Raw genomic sequence first — 23,114 nt, forward strand, 5'->3', positions numbered from 1 at the left:
TTTGACAGGAGAGGGCTTTTTCTGGCAAAGATGTCATCGGATAAAATCAAAACTCTATTTCTTAGATACAAAGTCGTCTATAGAGATACAATGTTGATCTGGTCGTCAATATTGCCAAGTAGATATTTGCATTTTGCCCCTCTAGATTCTAGTTCGTTAATAGACAAGAAGAGAAATAGAGAAAATGCTATAAACAATTTCGTACTGGACATGGGGGGGGGGTAAGTTATATTGAATGACAGTTATATAAAAGTAGATGAGGGAGATTTGTTTAGGTCAGATGGTACACACTTGTCCAATATAATACAATACAAAATTCTTCTAAAATACTGGAAATTTAGCTTTGGAGGCATGCAAGGAATCAAAAGATTGAATGTACCCTAGCCCTGTATAAGCCATTTTGTGGGATACAAATATAAAATATATATTTCATGGCGGTCCTGGGGAGACAAAAAGCTTTTTTTGTTGGGGTGGGGTCTCAGTCTTGGATTTCCCTAGGACTGACAGTCTTACAAGGCTGCAGATTTGTCAGCGGTTGTCGTATTGTATATCGGTGTCAAGTGTGGGGTCTCAAATCTGTTCAACGGGAGGCCCCCTCTATCTCTATGCATAGTGTGGAAGGTCCAGAGTCGTGTCATGCTCGGGTGTTTTTATCAGGTAATACGGACTGCCCCCAATTGACTGTCAACGTAAGGTTTGGGTTTAACTTATGGGATCTCGACACTATATTAACATAGGTCGCTGATTCGCCAGTTGCTATGATAGAATCATAGGCAGTCAGTTTTATCACCAGGGCTGATGTCACACAATAGTTTTATGTTCGTTTCAACTGTACTCTTGTCGCCAGTATTTCGCCACTTAAATTCCAAACCATTGTTAAAATTGCAACCTTACTAAAGATTAAATCTTAGGAAAAATAATACAAGTCTTTCTTTATTAATTTTCTCCTAACAGCATAAGGTAATGTTTCACTATTGCGGCACGTTGGGATAACTGGATTGGTTGGTGAAACAATACGGTTGGCCTTGTAAAAGCTTTAATTATATTGACTTTAAAATGAAAAGTATATTATCAGTATCTATAAATTAAGAGTAAACGGTCACCTGTCGTATGCGGCCAGAGTCTAGTTCAAAACGAAAGCCTTTTTCTCCTGTGTTTAGCGACTACGAGGTGCGATAATATCATATTAAAATCGATCTGGAATGTTTGTATTGCAGATCTAACATTATAGTGCATATTGTGTATCTAGTGTGCGGTTGAAAATTCTGATATCGGAAACGTCCCTTTATATTATAAATTCGACTCACTTTAAGAAACAAATACTTGAGTGTAAGAACACTTACATTCGTGATCGAAATTGCAAGCGTAAAGACGTACAGCAATTTGAACATAAATAGCTTCAAAAAATGATCAGCACGGAGCACAACACTAACGACTACGTCCGCAACATGACTGCAACACTTGTTGGTCCACAAGAGCCTCTATTGGCGACCGTCAAACGACGAAAGCCTGCTTGCTTTTGAAACGTCACCACGCACGACTCTCTGTGCAAGACTACTCCAAATGACACGCTAGAGGGATATCGACGTCGAGGTCGTGAGGAGAAAAGCTGGATGGATGTTAAAATGGTTAAAAGAGTGGACAGTTTAAGATTATGTTCTCATAGTTTAGAGAGAGAACTAATACTAGATTGTGTAAATAATGTAACCAACATGCAGTAGAGCCTAAATATCACTTTATGTTATGCTGCTCACGATACAGTTGTATAAGATCAAAATTTCTAGGCAAATGTTCGTGGTCTACAGTACAAAAATTTAGTTCGTGAATGTAAACTTCAAGTAAAAAATGTATGTATACTCTTGCGAAATATGTAAAAGAAGCGTTATCTTTGCGACAAAAATACCCTTGATAGTTTACCTGTCTTCTGATCGCTTATATATCTATGTAATGTTCTGCAATATCTGTCTATGCTTATTTGATGTTTGTGATGGTCTTTGCCATAAGTTGTTTAGTATATGGCCAAAGGCAAATGCTTGCTGATTGCCAATTAACTGAAACTGACACTGTTATATTTACTATTTTTGTTAAAATGTTAATACTTAGAAAGTAAATAGTAAATCGTTGAGGATGATTAAATAAACATGTTATATTAATTGACATTGATTTATTTAAACTAGCAACATATCCTTTGATTGTTTAAGATAACGTTATGTTATTTGAGTTGACTGTTTGCTATTTAAAGTGTTATATTTTACATGTGGAGGTATACACCCATGTAAAACATATTCTATGATAATTATATTGTAGAACATCAGCATCAACCGTAATACAACTTCACTTGCTCTAATATAATGCCTTACTACTATGATTCCCAAGTCTGTAACACTTGGTTGTTGAAATGGTTCTGTGATACTTAAGGGAAGCTCTTCAAAATAAACAACATCTGCCTTAGAAGTGTTGTTCTCCGCATCTTTTTCAGTGTTTTCTTTTTTCCTGTTTTTAAGTGATGTGGTTCTTATGATGTTTCTCAGTGATGCTGTTATCATAATTAGTCTCATTGATTGTGTTATTTTGTCAATGATGTTGCTATTTCCATCTTTGTCAGTGATGTTGTTATCAGTATCTTTTTCGGTGATGCAGTTATTAACATCTGTATCAGTGATATTACTATCAGCGCCTAATCAGTGATGTTATTTTTATAATCTTGCTTGGTGATGTTGTTTTCAATTAGTTATTGATGAGGTTTGTCATTATCTTCTTCTCATATTGATAATGATCTGCGTTAACAAATTCTTCACATTGAATATGTTCTTTATATTATGTCGAGAGTGTGTATATTGAAAGTTGAATACGAAAATACTCTTATCATTGTTGCCTTTATTCACAGTTCAGTGAGTTTAATGTCTTTCAAGAGATAGGGCCCACTTCGTTTCAAGAAGGGGCGTTTTTGCTTTTCATCTAGACAAGTGCTGAATATTGTCTGTCATAGCTCGCAATCATTAACCATATTCTGGCGAGGTTTGTATGTGGGATATGGTCACTTACGGACAGTATAGTGACAGATAGTATCTTGTTCAGATACTATGATTTATTCATATTTTGTAAACTTTGGTATACATTGTAAAAATATATGAAAAACGTTTTAACTTTTTATTTATAAAGATACTGTGGATATGAAAAATTATAATTTGTCTTTGTGTGATAATATGTTTCCTCTCTTTTATACCATGTGTTTATTGTTCATTTTAAATAAGAAACAATTGTTAAATACTTTCCTGGTGATGATGTTTAAGGAAATTAATTACATGAAACATTATTGACACAATACTATCAAGTGTGTTTCTAATATATTATATCGTAGTGTGACTGTAATTGTTCTTGTTCATGTTATTGTGTCTTGCGTCTGCAAAGTATAATATAGTTTAAGGATTTAGTTTCCTGCGAGTGTTTGAATATGTTTAGGTTGTTTAAAAATTGCTTTTGAAACACGGCCATAGACGTCTCTGATTTTCAAAATATATTTTACTCCTCCAAAGATCCTAACTGACGTCAGGACTCACTTAATTTTAGGTAACAGTATATATTGATCGTGTTTACAGTTTTTTTCTTATAGTGAAACAAAGCATAACATAATTTGTCTAGGTTAATGATCTTACAATTGTTTTCAAGCCTGGCTCAAATGTTCATTTAGCTTTTATATATATGTATTGAGCGCGTATTTTATATAGTGTTTTGAATGTGTACTTGATTTGAAAAATTACATTTGCATTAAATTACATATTTAGATTTTCACCTTCGTCTTGCATTATAATGAAATGAATTATGGTCGTTTATTATTTATAATAACCTTACATTAACAATGAGTCTTGAATTAAAAGATTTCTTGATAGCTTGAACATTTATAAATATGACCGTACCCTGCTTAATTCAAATGATGTCAATAGTGTATTCAGGTATGATGTTAAGAAAATTAGTAGATTTCTAGAATGTTACGCCGTTTCTTTTTAATATTTCTATTTGGTTTAAGATAGAAACTTGAACCCGAGTATTTGTATTGTTGTAACTCTGTTATATATTTATGCGACTCTCAACGAACAAGGTTAGCAGTTTGAAACATCTCCAAAGCGCACAACTTTAGTGCATGAAATTTGATTTACTTACATTGTGTGCAATACACTTTATTTATGTCATGAAATAAAGAATAAAACTAAATTTTGTTTTTTATATTATTTTATTTCGTGAACCAATTGAAACAATTATCTGAATGAATCTAGTATTTATATCATCCTACCGCGCATGGGCTAAGTACAATCTTCGCAACAGTGTATTGATCTCAGCTGACCGTGTATTTTCTGAGGACAAGGTTGCAACAGTGACGTTATATCAGCTGACTATGAATTTGCTGAGTACAGTGTTGAAACTTGTTTTGACCCCAGGTGACTGAGCAATTGCTAAGTACATTGTTTTTGAAGTTTATAGTACCCTATCGCCTGAGAAATGGTTAAACGACCAATGACTGAGTATAGTGTTGCACCAGTGAACTGTACACGGCTGACTGACCAATGGTTGACTAAGGATGGACTGTTTCAGCAGTGTAGCCTCGCGCCTTATCAAATTAAAATATGACCCGGTTTTGAACACTTAAGTCTTTAAGAAACTGTTATATTACCCGTATTTTTTCATTGTCATGAACACTAAATACTATTATATTAAAAAAAACATAATAATCTGTTATATTTACATTCAGAAAGCATAGACGTGACACAGCGTTGGTATGTACACAATATTCAGACATGTCTTAAGCAATAAACATATTATCTTATTATCATTTTTGTTTAAAACTTAACGCAGAAATATGTATTACACCGTTAAGAAAATAAAAAAAACAACGCACCAATCTAGTGAGTATCCGCAAAGAAGTCATGCTGAGCAACTCTTCATTTTGTCCGCGCTTGTGGAAATCCCTGGAACAATATATATCGTCAACGGGTGGGGGGGGGGGACGTCGCCATCTGGACCTTCACGTGAATAACCCATCTGACCTTGTAATAGACCAATTAATGGGTTACGTCACGTGCACATCTGTGTTTACATCCGGGCCACTCTGGTAGGCAGCAATCAAATGGAACAAACATAGAATTGTATTAATATAAATACAATAATATTAAGATTAAATTTTCAACATGCAAATAAGTTGTGATACTGTACTGAAACAAATAAGGGTGAAAACAAAAAATAAATATAAATACATATATTACTGATAAAGCAAGATTAAAAAAACATTCTATATAAACTAATTAAGAATCATTTTAACATATATATATATATATATATATATATATATATATATATATATATATATATATATATAAATATATACTACTGTCTTTGCCGCATATGTCCTTTTAATTGCAAATCCGTTTGATTCTTACGTGTTTAAACCGCGCAACGACAATTGTCTATATTCAATGATTCTGTAGAAGTTTGAAATGTACCATACCGTAACGCGATATTAAATGAGCTACTTAGCGCAAACGGAATTGGTTCAAGTCGTAAGTATGCAAAAGCGAAACTGAATGCATTAATATAAGGGCATCAGGTTAACAGGTTTTAGTTATTTCACATGAACTTGTGATAAAAGATATACGTGAATAGAGGTATGACACTAAACATATTAAGTGACTCAATTAATGTAAAGTGTATGTGTATTCACACATTGTACTTGTTGTGTGTTCTAAACTGATGTTGTTGGTTTTTTGATCATTACAGGTTCACCATTTTTAGAAAATGGTTATCATTTATGAGGTTTGGAACGAGAATATAAGGCATTTTCGTATAACGAACGTTTTAGATATTCAAACCATTGTAGCTCTAAAAGGTTTTGGGGTGAAAGTGGTAATTTGAACCGAAACATTTATTTTGTAATTATGCTTATCGGCATTGACACTATAAATTTAAGATCATTTTATCAAATACATTTAATGGATTTTCGTTAAAAGTATCTACGTCTTTTAAAATATAGTTTTAATACCAAACAATCTACGGGGTTCAAAATGTCACGTTTTGATATTTCAATTATTAAAAATATAAATGATAGGGTTTATTTCAGAACACATTAGGCTTTTAGCCCATGAGTACACATACATATAATACACCATGCAATCAACAGCGGTCCATGACATTCAATCATATAAATATATAATGTTTAGCATATAGATTCATGTGAACATAACATAAACAATTTGGGGATACATCAAAAACAACTGCAACTTCTAGATCGTTTCGAACTACAATTCAATCTGTTTTACGCAACCTTATTTTTGTTTTAATACATGTTTTTTCACAGCATATTTTTTAATTCAATATTTAGATCTTACACTTGTTCACACACGCTTCAGAATCTGTTTGAATCGGTTTGAGTCCCAAGAAAAAAACACAATAAAATAAACACCTCTCAACACATCTCACAAACGCATGTCCAACTTGTCCCGGCCACGTATTGCCATATAATAATGGCGATTACTCAAACACGCAATAAAACATATTAGATACAAACATTGCGACTATAATGTTAACAATATTAACATATGCAGACAAAAATACTTTGCCAACCATTGTGTTAGTATAGTTCTGCCGCAATCACTTATCACACTCAAGCTTCGTCAGCCACCCACACGGTGACTAGATCAAGTGTTCATGTTATCAAGCGATACACCCTTTCACACTTAACCTATTCGTATCTCAGACACTTATATGCATTCACTCACATAAAGATCGATGCATCAAATTTAATAAAGGGACCTTTTCACGTTTTGGTAAATTGACAAAATAACAAAAATTGATTCAGTTTCGCAAATATTCGTTCTAGTTATGATATTTGTGAGAAAACAGTGATGATGAACATTACCATGCTCTAAAATACCCATTATATGCATCTTTTGACGATTTAAAAAGCTGAAAATTATAAAGTCTTGCAAAGCGAAACGATTGAATTATTTGGCGTGTTTTGTCGTTGTCGATAGTTTCGATACTACGAGGATTTCTTATATAAAGTATAAAATACATCAATCATGGATGAGCACGGATGGCCGAGTGGTCTAAGCGATAGACTTTTACTCCAGGGGTCAGTGATTCGAGCCGAGTTGAGGGTTACTTTTTTTTCTTTAATTTTATTTTGTTTTTTTTACTGGAGCTTTTTAGATCCTATGTTTGCATTTATCAATATTATGCATTGTATGCCAAACTTCAATACATGCAAAAATCAGTGAAAAGGCCCCTTTAAGCACTCGATCATTAACTCTATCAACCCCCCAGACTTAAAATGTAATGCGCTTTATTTCATTTCAAATAAACTCTTCACTACTTTAAACAGTTATCATATATTGAATGTTATGAACTATACCGTATTAAAAAAACCTAGTCTTACACAGACTAACGTCAGCTTGTTATGATAACGATAAAAGGCCATTGTTTTAAATGATCATGAATCTTTGAGTGAATTTTTCAGATATAAAATCTAACACTTTAAAATATGCATGCTTACTTCTTAAACGTTAGTTAACATGCACAACAATAAAGAACTGATTGTTATAGATATGATTTATCTTAGATAGAGGATGAGTAAAAAATTTCCAGAAAAGTACATGGATCAGCTGGAGTCCTGGATTGGCACGGGACCAAAGATCTTCACCCTGCTGTACAAGTAATCCAGAGATGGGTGTAACCCAACAACATTCCACCAGGAGTGTGATAACCAGGGGCCCACTGTGACGGTGCTGTACAACCCACAGGGCTCGGTGTATGGGGGATATGTTAGTGCGAGCTGGATCAGCGGCACCAGCGACTCATATATAAAAGACTATATCCAAGATTTTAGCGCATTCCTGTTCCAACTTAAGTATTCAGGGAGCGATACATTCAACATGTTTCCAATTAAGATCCTTCAAATGGGTTGTTTGGAAGGTTGACATATGGACCTACGTTTGGTGGCGGGCACGATCCCCACACCTTCAACGGCACAATCAACAGCGCTGGTGCATATTTCACTTTTAACGGCTATACGAGCTTTGGCAGCAGCTTCAACAATTCAGGTCATACTTTCTATAAGATAAACAATGGAAACTTCAATGTCACCGAGTTAGAAGTTTACAGTGTAACAGGTACAAGTATGTTATGTACATGCCTATATATATATATTCAAGATAATCTGACATCCATATGACAGCAAGGTACGTGTGTGTATTTTCAAATGATAGCTATTGAATTTCCGACAAAATATAATTACGCAAACGTTATAAGACTATTTTAAATTACATTTATGTCATTTTTACACAAAGTTATGAAGCAATTTTAGCGTTTTTATCATTTCCATAGTACCTTTTCTTGTATGCAGACGTGTTTCATTATGATTTTGATGATTCAATAACAATACATTTGATTTTAATATTTCGTCATTTATTGATGACCATATGGTGTTATGTTTGTATATTGACTATGCAAAGATGGGCAGCGGATAAAGATTCTACCACAACCTTGGCGAAAAACTCATGAATGGAATAACAAGATAAACGTCTGAACTTATTATTGCGTTGTTGTGACGTGTTTTAACTTAAATCACATTGAAATACACAAGCATAAGATATGAACGCTTTTAAATCTGTTCATGATTTTATTTGCACGAAATCAAACGACATTTCAAAAATACTTACTTAACATACTGCGAATCAGAGCAGATATTTGTTCGGTTTCATATATCAGGTTCACTGATAATATCAATTATCCGGACTGTAGTATCTCGAGACGCTTACCGAGGACATCGTATCGTTCAAACCTTCCGGAAAGCTTCGACTCTCAGATGTCCGTATCCTGATGCTTGGCCCAATAGGGACGGGCAAGTCGATCTTCTACAATACAATCAACTCTGTGTTCAAGGGCCGCATCTCTCGAAGTGCCCCCTGTGGGCTTTCTACCAATGGCATAACTATTGCGGTCAGCATTTTAACACCATTCAAAAGATGCATGGAGCATTGTGCAATCGCTTTTTTCAAAATTTTAAGTTGCTCTTATAAATAGTAAATTAATAAAAGCTTAATATCAGAAACCAAATTAGTTTAAAATACAACATGTAGAATGCTACGTATTACAAAGTAGAGATAACATGTGATAACAAACCTCAATTTGAATACACAAGAAAATGATGCTTGCATTCAGTACATCAATCCCAAAACGTGATGTCGCTAGCAACACCCGATTTTAATCATTGCAATACATACCTGAAATATAACGTACATGCTTTGCAGTACACCATATATGAAGTATATGTGAGGTCTAGAGCATCGTTGAATATTTCCTTCTCTGTGATACACGCGGTCTAAAAGTCACTCAAGGTCTTTACAGTCTGGAGTGTAACTACCTGCTAGATGCGGACATCCCAGATTTTTATCAGGTATGTTCTTTAATGTGTGTAGATTTTAAACTCATGGACATTATCCATGTAATTTACTTGATAGTGCATAAAATGTAATAAGTAACTGCTTGTCTGTTACATTCCGTTTCTGTGGCCAAACGTTCTTGAGTCGATATTAACAATTAAATATTATATATTATCACATGCCATACCCTGTTTCAATGTAATAAAGCCACTTCATATTTTGTTTATATTACTCCTGTGTGAAACAACATTTTATAGAGTTTTCATTGGTTTAGTTTACGTTTATTGACCAATCGAATTTTTTTATTTTGCTAAAATGACGTTGCACCGTCAAATGACGTCACGAACTGTTAATGTTGGCGTAATTTTTTTTAATTTGCTCATTTCAAAGCATGTGATAAAAAAGATCTGACACTCGTTGTCATATCATACCATATTTTATTAAACTCGTCCAGGAAATGTGTTAGTAAGCTCGCCAAAGGCTCGCTTACTAACAAAATTCCTAAAACTCGTGCCAAATCCTATATTTATTTTTCAATGACTAAATGAACACGTATGGAATATTAAAAACACTCTTACAGTTTAATCCAGTCTCCCCAATCAGCCCCGCCAACCCCGGGTTCGTGCATCAACCAATGGTTACAGACCAAATCCACTGCGTTCTGTTCAGAAACGACGCGGCTACAGTTGGGGACATACCACAGAAATTGGTCGACAAGAAGCACAGTTTCCAAAAACTTGTTAATCTTAAAGGTTAAATATAAGTTGTCTTGACATTATTTGTCTGACGATAGTAAAGGGGGGGGGTGAGTTTACCTGTTAGTCCTTTTATAGCTCGCGAGTAAACCGTTTTTTATCTGCATTTCATTGAAACACATTGCAACAAAATACTTGTATTCGACTGAAAAAAATATACTTCGATGAACATATTTGGAAAAGGGTTAACATGTTTATTAGTTTGGTGTTGAGTCGTTTATCATATGATATATCTTGTTATTCAAACTAGATGTACTACTTCCAAAACATTATTTACATAAATTTCCGCACGCTTCTTTGTCATAAAAGTTGTGAAAGGTGTGATTTATGTTCCTATAATTTGAAAAATTATAAATCGGCGAATATCTCAATAAGAGTTAGTCTTTCGAACTACATCATGAACTTTATATGATGTAGATAACATCTAAGGCTTTATTTCACATTATGTGGGAGTGCTTCAATATGGTCAACTGTCGAAGCATCTGAGATTTCATTAAACGACCTAAAAGGTGTGATTTATGTTCCTATAATTTGAAAAATTATAAATCGGCGAATATATCAATAAGAGTTAGTCTTTCGAACTGCATCATGAACTTTATATGGAGTAGATAGCATCATAGGCTTCATTTCAAATTGTGTGGGAGTGCTTCAATATAATCAACTGTCGAAGAATCTGAGATTTCATTAAACGATCTTGCTCACAGATAGTTGGTATGACAATTTTCCAACTGGTTGTCCCACATTCACAAAATTAAAGAATAACAATAAATCAGGCAGCAAACAACCACTAACGACGTGGACTTACATGCAAAAAAATATCCACTTGTTTGTAAGTAATCATTTATTGCGTTTGTGAAAATTTCAAAATGTTTGCGCACTTTATTTGTTATATTCTTTGAAAACATATAACGTGACAGTCCGGACAGATTAAATACAGTTGAAGAACAAAACGCCGTATTTGAACTAATATTTTCTTCTTCAAATTTCACGATGACTAACTTGCTATTATCTTTGCTTTTACTTGGCTACATTGTCCAGGGAATTTCTTTACATCATTGAGATTTTAAAAAATAAATCTTTAAATACATCAACAATATGAAGAATGTTACCTTAGGTCTCAATCAAATTGAAAGTCTCCGATTAAACTTTGTTCTTTAACACATGCTTTTTTTGAATTCATTTGACATGAAATTTTTCCTATTCCAAAGAAGTAGTCTGACATAACATTTTACGATTACCGATAACCATCTTGGATAAAAAGTGCGACAGTGAAACCCATCAATCATCATTCGGACAGGCATTCACAGATTTTCGCAATTGCTTTATTGTCTATGTCATACTGCAAAGGGTGAAACATAACAATAATTGTAAAATCTCTTGTTGTGTGAAAATATATGCAAATCTATTAATATGCTCTGTATGCCACTTCTTGTGATAAATTATTATAGAAGAAAACTGTGTTCAAATAATGTTGTTTTGATTTTTATTATCGGTTCCAGGAATTCCACAAGTAGTACTTTTAACAAAAGTCGATCTGGCCTGTAAGGAAGTGGCCAGTAACATCACCAACGTGTTCAAGAGCAAGGAAATTGAGGCAGCTGTGGACAAGGCATCAAACCCTCTCGGCTTGCCTAGAAACCATGCACTTCCGGTGAAGAACTACGAGACTGAGATGGAGCTTGATGACAACATCAGCATCCTGGCCTTGATGGCACTGCGTCAGGTGCTGCACTTTGCAGAGGATTACATCCAGGTCTTCAGAACAAACTGAAAGTGTGTGGTGTTTCTAGCGAGAAGCTGGACAAACGAGAATCATTAGTAAAGGCAGTGACCAAGAATAATAGGAGACACCGCATTGCTTTTCTCCAATGATTTCTAATTGAAAATCAATGTGTATATCTCGTTACTTAAACTAGATAATCGGATTATTCATTTATGGCTTAAAAAGCTAAACGGAAATTATATATTCGTTACGAATTGGTTATTTGATGCATGGTTAATGGTTAATTATTATATTAACATATGTTATATGTCTAATATCAATATGTATATTAACAAAGGAACTATTTATGCTGTGTGCTTTAATTTTTTACATTGTTTTACATTTGTTATATATGTTACGCAGTAATTGTGTATATATTACATAATATCTATTTCATTTGTTGGATTGTCCCAACAGTATACTTAACCGAAAGTTACAATTGCATGCATTCTTTTTTCACTTTCAAACTAAGTAAAGTTCTTTAGTCATGACGCATACTTTTATTTATATTTTTATATCATGAAATCTCAAACATCTACATAATATTGGTTGTACCTATTTAATATCAACATACTTAATGTTTTCCGCCTTACTACTATACTACAGACAAGTTTTCAAACGATTTTGTTATATAGTTAAATCGTAAAACATATAATTATGTAGCAAAATATTAGCCATAACGATGGTCCCCATTCAAAATGCCGAACCAACATGTTTTACATTTCGTGATTTTTGCACTATGTAGGGCGGGAAATCAGTGCGCACATGCCCAGAAAACGGCGAACCGCCTAACCAATCAGAACACGCCAAACCGGCCGTATGATAAAATGCCGAATTATGATTGTGGAAATAAAAATATGCAAATATGCGAAGCTGAACACTCAAAAATGCGAAGCTGAATATTATTGTAAGAATGTGAAGCCGAATATTTTTTTAATTCGGCATTTTGCATATAGTTATGAAAATGAAAAAATAGCCCTCCTGGATTGTTGTGTTTTTGTAAGTTCGGCATTTTAAATGGGGACCATCAATAAGCTTCATAAAACGTGTATACTGTTACAGCCTTTTTACATCTGTATAGTAAAGGTAGAAACATTCTTTACGTAACTGATCTAAATTCGTTGTAGATTATTGAATTATATTTTATGGCTAACTAAATATGTATTGCATATGCATCTTTTTAATCTCTAAAGTTATTGTGTTATTTTTCATATGTACTGCTGTCTAATAAAATGTATTGAAAAACAGTAAACTTTTACAAATAATACGGTATTTCAAGTGTGTGCACTTAATTTAAACACAATAAAGCAATACAAGAGTTCGCACGTATTTATAAAAATAGTGTTTAACAACTATCTTATTATAAATAGTCAAGACTGAAAGCTTGGTGTAGATGTATGAAATGTAAGGCGCCGAATATGGTACTCGTTTTAAGTATCAACAACAAATAGAGTGTAAGGAAAATAAATTGATGGATTAATAAAGCATAATAATTAATACAAGTATAATTATATCAGTAACTATTACTTCACATTAAAGGGCCAGATGCCATATGCGGCCAGAGTCCAGTATACTTCACAACGAAAGGCATTTTCACACGTGTTTAGCGATAACGAGGCAGTTTGAAAATGTGAAAATTCGGAGATATTACGTCATAGCTTCTATTGCGTTCTATTGTATGGGTAAATTAACTGATTGCGGCAGCCTCTTTTTTAATATAAATGCGATTCATTGTAAAAAAACAAATACTAGGGTGTAAGAAAACTTACGCTCGCGTTTCGACAAAAAAGTTGCGTCAACGTCATTATGATGAAATCATCTTTAATTTTAATAGTCGGAAAGTAAACCACAAATCGTGAAGGATAATTTATAATATTTATTAACATTTATTTATTTGAATAAGTAACTTCTATGGTTGGTTAAGATTATGTAATGAAATCGTTTTTGATTGCATGTTAATCCAAGGGTCATTTTTGTTTATGTGAAGGTATACAGCCTTTGAAAATAATATTCTCTTATGACTATATTGTATAAATTCATCATCAACAATATTACAGCTGCACGTGCTTTAATATCTTACTTGTATGATTTCCAAATTCGTTACACTATGGCATTGAGATAATTACGGGAAAATCTTCAAAATAAAATATATCATCTTTCTAAGTCGTTTGTTTGAAATAGTAAATATTTTATGAGCATCTGCTTCGAAAGTGATTTTGTCTTAATCTTTTTCAATTAATTTTTTATCCTCATTTATCAAAAATGATGTGGTTTTCATAATCGTTCTCAGTTATGTTGTTATACTTATTTATTGTCAGAGTTGCCGTTAACATAATGTTTCTTAGTACTGTTGTCATCACCTTTGTCTGTAAAGTTGTTACCATCATATTTCTTAGTGATGTTGTTATAATCATTTTTTCTCAGTTTAGTTGTTATCATCGACTGTCTCAGTGATGTTGTTATTATCATATGTCGCAGTGATGTTGTTATCATCATCTTTCTTAGTGATGTTGTTATTATCATCTCTCTCAGTGATGTTGTTATTATCATCTGTTGCAGTGATGTTGTTCTCATCATTTTTGTCAATGGTGTTGTTATCATCATCTTAATCAGTGATGTTGTTATCATCATCATCTTGTTCATGGTTGTTGTTATCATCATTTTTCTTAGTGATGTTGTTCTCATCATTGTTATCAGTGATTTGGCTATTCTCATCTTTCTAAGTGATATTGGTATCATCATATTTCTCAGCGATTTTATAATTATCATCTTTCTAATTCATGCTGTTATCATCATATTTCTTAGTGATAGTGTTTTCATCATCTGTCAGAGTGATATTGTAATCAGCGCCGTATAAGTGATATTGTTATCGTCATCTTTCTCAGTGATTTTGTTATCATCATCTTTCTCAGTGATGCTGTTTTCATCATTCTTCTTAGTGACTTGTTATCATCTTGCTTAGTGATTTTGTGATCCTATTCTTTCTCAGTGATGTTGTTATTAGCAGCTTTCAGATTGATGTTGTTATAATCATCTTTCTTAGTGATGTTGTTTTCATCATATGTCGTAATGATGTTGTAATCAGCGCCTGATCAGTGATGTTGTTTTCATTATCTTGTTCAGTGGTGTTGTTATTTTCATCTAGCTCAGTGATGTTGATTTTTTTTTGTTATTGTTACTGTTCGCATCATCAACTTAAGTCTTGTTCTGTCATCTTCCTTTTGTTATATTGAAATTGGTGTGCTAACAAAGTCGTTACATTGAATACGTTCATAATATGATTGCAAACCTTTGTAGATTGTGGGTTGAGTAGTAACTTCCTCTTTTAATTATTGTTTTTATTTACAATCGAGTGATATCAAAGTCTTCCGAGAGTCAGTAACGACGCACTTTATGTCAAGTATAGCAGTTGTTACTTTTCAAGTGCTGAATGTTGACAGTCCATGTAGCTTGCATATGTTATTCAGATTCTGACTTTTACCATGCTTGAATATGTAAAAAAAAACTTTTACAATAAAATAAGTACTTAGTATCAACCAAGCTGTGCATAAAGTGCCCTTGGTGATCTTTTAAGATACCGTGTAATTCGTTGTCCGTATGTTTGAGCGTGGGTCCGTTAACCTTTTCTTCTTACTGCTTCTTCCCCTGAGCCGTTTGGAAGAATTTGTTTAACTTAATCGGAATGATAATTGGGTGCCAGTCTTTCAACGTTTGATTAAATCACTTCGGTCTATTGCATATGTAGGTCAACACAATTTTAAATTTTGCAATGCAAATTCCGATTCATAATACATATTTTACTTATTTTTGGGAGGTCTTCTTTTCTACAACTTATTATTATGCGTTATGAGGCTCGAAAGTAAATTTTGTAGGAGTACTGGGACACACACAGCTTGCGAGTGGTCGATTGATATCAGTTTAACAGGAGAAAAGGGAAGTTGAAGGTACTGTTTGATTAGTGGATGAATACAAGATACGATTGGTCAGTGTGATTGCTATGTGTTTGCGGCTTATCATAAGTAATTAAGGGCCTCCCGATGATAAAGATTTAATTCGGGACCAGAGAAAGAAAGAGGGGAAATGTTAATGGAAAGGTTGCGGTGTTGTTGTTTTTTATTTAGGATATAGAATTTGATGAACGAACGTGCTATACTTAGAATTCAGATGGGTCATTAATGGCGCGAGTTGTGTTCAACAATTTTATACTCGGTCAAGTACGTATTTTTCCTCCCGTCCACATAAAATGAAATTTAGGGCACTCGTTTTTTTATTATACAACGATTGCTGTTTCCTATCACTCTTCATCCTGCTATGTGTACAAACAATTCATATGAAATATACAGCACTGTTTACGTCTAAATGGTTTTCTGGTTTAAATAGTATTATCAAAGGTGCCAACAGCACACAGTATGAAAAGGATGAACACTTTATTTTGCTCTTAATTTATTTATTGTGAAACATTTTAATTAGGGCGTGATTTATTAACCAGAAACTTTTTAAGCATTTGATTCTTTTCCTAATACATCGTATTGATATTTTTTTGAACAATTATGTTTTTATTTTTATGTAATGTAGATGTAATCTTGTTACCCATCTTCAAGCTTTTTTTCACGTTGAGTTCGAATCTTAGCTAAATGGACAATATTTATATTTACATACGTCTTAAAAATAACTGTGCAGAATTATCATTCTTCTTTAATGCATTAAAGATAACAGTGTCCAGAATGAAGAAACGTTTGTGCTGTTTCATGTGTTTGATTGTGACTAGCAAATTGATACCTTTAGTGTGACATTTTTTAGACTTAAATAAAGTACAATCGCTCAGCTACAGGAGTGACCATTGTTTACTTTTCAAGTCCATAACTAGCTCTTTCATACTCTTTCATTACAAACGTTTCTACGTTCTTGACACTGTTATCTTTAATGCATTTAACTTCGATCAAACAAGTAATTAACCAAGTTACGAGAAAGTCATGAAATACTAATAATATATTATTAACATAATTTACATGATTTGTTTGAACTCCGATATTAACTAGCAATACACTTGAGGGCGTTGTTAACAAGATATCTGGCCTTCTAGGATTGCATAGAAACAACATTCTTAAGGTGAAGAACTACGAGAAGGAGATGGAGCTTGATGATAACATCAGCATTCTGGCGTTGCTGTCACTGCGTCAGCTGCTGTTCTATGCAGAGGATTATCTTCAGATTTAGATGAACGCGCGTTATGTCGCCTCCGAGAAGCCAGAAAATCCAGATTCTTGAGAAAAAAAGCCATGGCATAGAGTGATCGAGTGGCAAGCTTTGCTTTCCTGGATTGCTTTTTAGTTCCATTTGTTTTCATCTGGTGCAAATGTATAACAGAAGCATTGATTTTAAACTTACGAAATTATATAAAATTTCCATTTGAACTGATGCTGATTTCAACTTAGTGAATTAATATGCTTGCAACACTATGTAAATATGGTATTTAAACACAATTTAAACACAATTTTGATTGATGTGTAAGCACAGTAACAGACTCTTTAAAACAAAATCGTGTGTTTTGAAGTTATTGTTAAAACATGTTAAAACGTCACGACTGTTAGCTAATGGTACATGAATTAAGCGTATAGCTTTAGTCTTCGCATTTTATTAATGATTCGTGATGAATATATTTGTGCTTAATATTATGAAATGATAATAATGAGTAGGATATTAACTGAATAACTGTATATTATTGAAGATAAGCGTGTATGAGCTACGGTATGGGTTGTATTTTATCATATTTTGTATTGCTCTTGCTCCGTTGGAATAAGAAAAGTTAATTGCCATTCACGTGAATGCTCAAATACGCACTAAATATAAACATAGTAAAAGCATATACATGCACTTTAAACAAATTACTATCAAAAACCAATACCAGGACATTCAATGTATATCCCATGTACTGGGCGTGCAAGGCGATACCTTATTAGCACGATATTTTCTTCACAAAATACTTCAGACATGGCGAAAGCGCCATACTTTCTATAGTTGCGCATCTAGGAAAACAAAATGAGCATGGGACCAAAACCAAAACAATAAGATGGCCACCAAATCCACACATGAACATGCATAAGCGTTTTACAAGAACATTCAAGTACCAGCTCAGTACTCATTGTAATGTACTTCGATGTGTGTAGTATATTGGTTCAATAGATTCAAAAATACCGTAGGATGTGTGCGTCGAATAGAGTTTATGCCCTCAATACTTTGTTATTACACGATTTTAACGTTTAGTATAATTTCTTGTCAGGATCTATATATGTGGATCGGTCAACCAACTTAATCAAAATAAATTAATGACCCACGCATATATAACATTGACTCTAATTTATATTATAGTTATTATATATGAATCGAACCAAATGCCAGTGCCCTTATCCCATCAATAAAAAAGCAAAATACAAATACAATAAGGTCCAGATGATATTTTTTTTTAATTTTAATGTGAACTTAAAGTGTTAACGGTGAAATGATATTCAAATTATTATTGTAATCCCGAATAACAATGTGTTCAAATTATTGTAAATCAATTTATTTGAAATATCCTAACTAATAAGATAGACACATCAGCGGTCTAATCAGGCGAAACCAGGCAAAAGCTGGACGGAGGCACAAACGTATGTTTAAACCGTGTTTAATTTGAAATAAACATGACATATAAGACCAATCAAGTTAACTTATCAATGCGCAATTACCCAATACATTTGGTTTTAGCTTTTAAGATCCCATGCTTTTTATCACCATTGTATAACGGTACTTTTTTGACAAAACAAATCTTAATTACAATGTGCGAATATAAGCCATAGGTCTTAAAGGGGCCTTTTCACGTTTTGGCAAAGTGAAAAACATAAAAAAATCGCAAATTGTCGTTTTAGTTATCATATGTGTGAGGAAACAGTAATACTGAACATTTACCGTGCTCTAAAATAGCCGCTTTATGCATCTTTTGACGATGTAAAAACCTGAAAATTATAAAGCGTTGCAACGCGAAACGATTAAATTATTTGGAAAGTTCTGTTGTTGTCGTTATATTTTGTGAAACTACGAGGATTGCTTATATAGAGTATAATGTGCACGCATGTCCGAGTGGTCAAAACGGTAGACTTTTTACTCCAGGACTCCAGGGGTCAGTGGTTCGAGCCCTATTGAGGGTTACTTTTTTTTCTTTTTTTCATTTTATTCTTGATTTTTTACTGGATCTTTGTAGATCCATTGTTAACATTTATCAATATAAAGCATTTAATGACACACTTTAATACATGCCAAAATTTGAGAAAAGGCCCCTTTAAATGGAGCGTATGTTATATTCGCCATTATTGGGATATTTATCATTTATGTACCGAATGTATTGTGTGAGTTCTTTGTTCCGGTATATGCCTAGTGTTTGATCGATCGTGTTTCGTGCAGTATATAATGTGGCCGTGATTATAAATGCATGTTTTGTTTACATTTAAATCGTAGACGGAACTTCCAGATTTTCTCAGGAGATTCTAAAATCTGGAAAAGTGGTCCATGAACATTTGCATATTGCTGGGCGATCACCGTAATAATTAATTCGCATAGTCTCGGATGTCAATTGGTAGTTGCTGATCTTGGATAAAGGTTTGTCGCTCCCGTTGATGGGAGATTCACCTTGACCAGCCAGGTTCAAGCAGGACACAACGTGGTTCTCTATGGATCAAAACCGCTTGAAAGCGAGACTTCAGTTGAACCAGCAGAAGATAAACCTTAGTAAAGCTCATGGTTATTGATGTTTGCAAGGAAGCAATTGCAAAACATGTTTGAACCATTATATAAAGCATATTTATACGAAACACACACGCAATCAAATACGGTACCGATCAAAAACCATCTTGCAAGTAGGCCTCAAGGTGTCATATAAACTAAAATGTAAGCTAAACATCGTGGTTCACAACTGTTTTAAAATATATGTATTAGCTTTGCGCCGCCTTTACATGATGTTTCCTGGATAATCCTTGCTCATAAACATTGAAACCATATACCATATTGGTTCTGTATAAGGTCGCGTTATTTCGTAACTAATTATTGTTGTTTCGGCAAGACATGTGCGGTGTCCCAGGTGGTTTGTAAAGATACCGTTTGTTAAGATCCATTTGTTATTGTTGGTTAAGCGCAGTGACTTTACAAACCTGCGTAGTATCAATATGGGCCAATGTTCGATACCTTTTTCAGAACATAGAGGACATTAAACCAGTGACCCAACACGGATTAGATATCGGGATTTGACCGGGATCACAAAAACAGTGTTTACGTTGTTGTGACTCTAGCTTGAGCATAGCAGTAAGTATTTCAAGCAAGTATGAGACATGCATCGCAATAGACATAAAGCAAAAATGCGTGTTGGTATTTATACAGGCCTAGTTTAAGGGTATGTGTTGATCTCTAAATCGTGAATTACGTTCGTTTATTTATCCACCATAAATATCTTGTCTCTAGCAACCAATTTTGTCAAGAAATGATTCGGGTGAATCGTGAACATCGCAGTTAAGTATTGCAACCTGGTGACCGACTCACTGTTACCTCAGGGATATGACAATATACACTCGTACAATTCCATAAAGAGGCGGTTTGATATAAAAGGACCAGTCTTTACACTATGGATGTAATAAATATGCAATGCTCAGTATAAAGTATTTTTTTTAAATATTCATTTACTCTTAATAATCTAATAAATAGAAAAAGTTAATGGTAAATTTAAAAATAGCATATGTGACATTACATAAACTAAGAAAACAATTCTGGGACAATAGTCCATTTGCGGTTCAGCGATCGCATTTGAGAGCAGCTTCTTGCTGGTTGGTAACATTTATTTATACTTTTACAAGGTATTTTCTAAAATTTATGCAAACATTTAAGTTTGTTTAATTAAACTGGTATAGATCAAATATGAAAACTATCGGTACTCTTAAAATTAAATGTCATTCCTGTCAAAGGCACTGATTAACTGTCTCCTACATGTACATACGCACATGAGAACTCAGGTGGCTACATCATGCATAAGGTACACATACATAAATACGTGGCAGGGTACTGTAAACTGAAAATAAATTTACAACGCGTTAAGTACATTAATATCAAAATTTTACAATAACAAACAATTGATGGTCATTCATCAAACAAATTATATAAATAATGTTATAATATACCACTAGTATTTTATGATTTTCTTGTTGTATTTTAACAGGGTTAATTATTTGTTTGATTCATTGTGTGAACTTCTTAACAGTTGTTCGTTTATTAAAAGGAAGTCAGTTTACAAACTCACACTTGTCCTGGGTTTAGGTAGTTTACCAGTACCAAGTGTACACACATTTGTCAGCATCTGACAACTTCCTTTAGACATATGGGGGAGAGAAAAAAATGCCCGTATAACGGAATGCACGACAAATCCGCACACAGGTTATTTTGCTTGGCCATGAATCGAACACGTGATCCTTAAAGGTTTAGTCAAGCGCTCAACCATTTGAGTTTTTCGGTCCGGAAATTTGATTTAAAAATGGTTAAACAATAAAACTTTAATAAACTGTTATATAACCGGTAATGTTTCAAATGCAATACAAAATTTAATGTGAGAATAATAAGTCGTTTTATTCATATTTAGCATATAGGGGCATATAAACAATATATCTCCACTATTTATACATCTGTTAAACCATTAATATTCCCCCTCAGTATTACATATATTTAACCTTTTACAAAGATATATTGATAGATTCGATAAGAATTATATATAATATGTGAACATACATTTTTTTCAGAACAAGCCTTTTGTTGTTTTGCACTAATCACGCGCATAAATACACACAACCGACAATGTGTATAGCGGTTCTTTTCAACTTCCATTTATTCACACTACCCTCGGAAAAACATCAACGGGACAAAACATTATAAACATGAAAACAATAATTTAGACAAAGCCACTTTTCAATAAATACGTATAAATAAGTATCAAATAATAACTTTCGTATTAACCTTAGATATGCACTTTTAGATGCCAATTTGCTTGTCCAAATTTGTTAAACACCTAACAAACGACACTTGAAGTTGGAAATTTGATACGCAGCAACATGATATAAACAGAGCTATCGTTGCGCAGCCGGATGTTATTAAATGCGCATTTATGCTAAAACGAAAGTGGAAGTCCTCGTTAAAAAATCAGATAAACAAACCTAATTAAGTTGTTTAACATTTACTGTTGATATTAGATAAAAGTGAATACGGTATTAATATATTAATGTATACAATTAATATAAAGTGTATTTGTATTCACACGTCCAAAATGTGCTGTGTGTTATTATTTTGTGCATGTGTTTATCAGATGTAACAGGTTCAACATTTTCAGAAAATGATTACCATTCCTTAGGCTTGAAACGAAAAACAGAAAGCATATATGAATAAAATGTTGTTTTAAGTAATTGTAGATCAGGACATGTTTAAGGACAAACATGACACATTAAAACGAAACACTTTTACCATATATCTGATAAACTTCAAGAATACCGACTTTGCTTAAATAATAAAAAAGAAAAATCATAACAAATAAATTATCTTATAAATTTATCACTAAACGTTTTGAACACTAACAAGTTTTTTTCCAATTTATTGTAGATTTACATACATACAAGTTTTGTTCTTAAATACACGTTTAATTGTCACATTAATTAATCGTTCACATAACCTTTGACTATGAAGTTTTAGAAGCTTTATGCAGCGGTTTAAATCACAAATAAAACGAAATCAGATAAACACATTACACCAACGATTTTCCGATTAAGTCAACGAATTTCATTCTCAATCGCAGTAACAAGCTCACTGAATCAGCTTTATATATTTTATTTAAACATGATATGAATCGCATGTTTAATCGATCGCAATCTCACCCACTCAATCAATCGATTTGTCTCCGAAATACGAAATCACGTTTTCAGTCATTGTAGGACACATAGATCTATTATGCATAATAAGTACTCGTTCGAAACCTCAGTTATCCACAACGATACCCAATTTACCTATCTACATTTAACTGCAAACAAACGCATCACTACTTTAAACAGCTGTAAAATACATGATGACTTGATTTCCTTTCCAATACTAAATTTAAGCACATTTACTTTA

General features: G+C 33.3%; 1 protein-coding gene across 1 annotated transcript; it reads left to right on the forward strand.

Moving 5' to 3' along the window:
- Window positions 1-8,151: 8,151 nt before the first annotated feature.
- Window positions 8,152-12,426, forward strand: LOC127832436 (interferon-induced protein 44-like). The gene is made up of 4 exons (XM_052357900.1): window positions 8,152-8,988; window positions 9,300-9,445; window positions 10,012-10,183; window positions 11,686-12,426. Exons 3-4 carry the CDS (start codon window positions 10,066-10,068, stop codon window positions 11,955-11,957), a joined length of 390 nt encoding a protein of 129 aa, XP_052213860.1. The 5' UTR covers window positions 8,152-8,988; window positions 9,300-9,445; window positions 10,012-10,065; the 3' UTR covers window positions 11,958-12,426.
- Window positions 12,427-23,114: the final 10,688 nt, after the last annotated feature.

The sequence above is a fragment of the Dreissena polymorpha genome, chromosome 5, assembly GCF_020536995.1.
Source record: "Dreissena polymorpha isolate Duluth1 chromosome 5, UMN_Dpol_1.0, whole genome shotgun sequence".
NCBI classification, from domain to species: Eukaryota; Metazoa; Mollusca; class Bivalvia; order Myida; family Dreissenidae; genus Dreissena; species Dreissena polymorpha.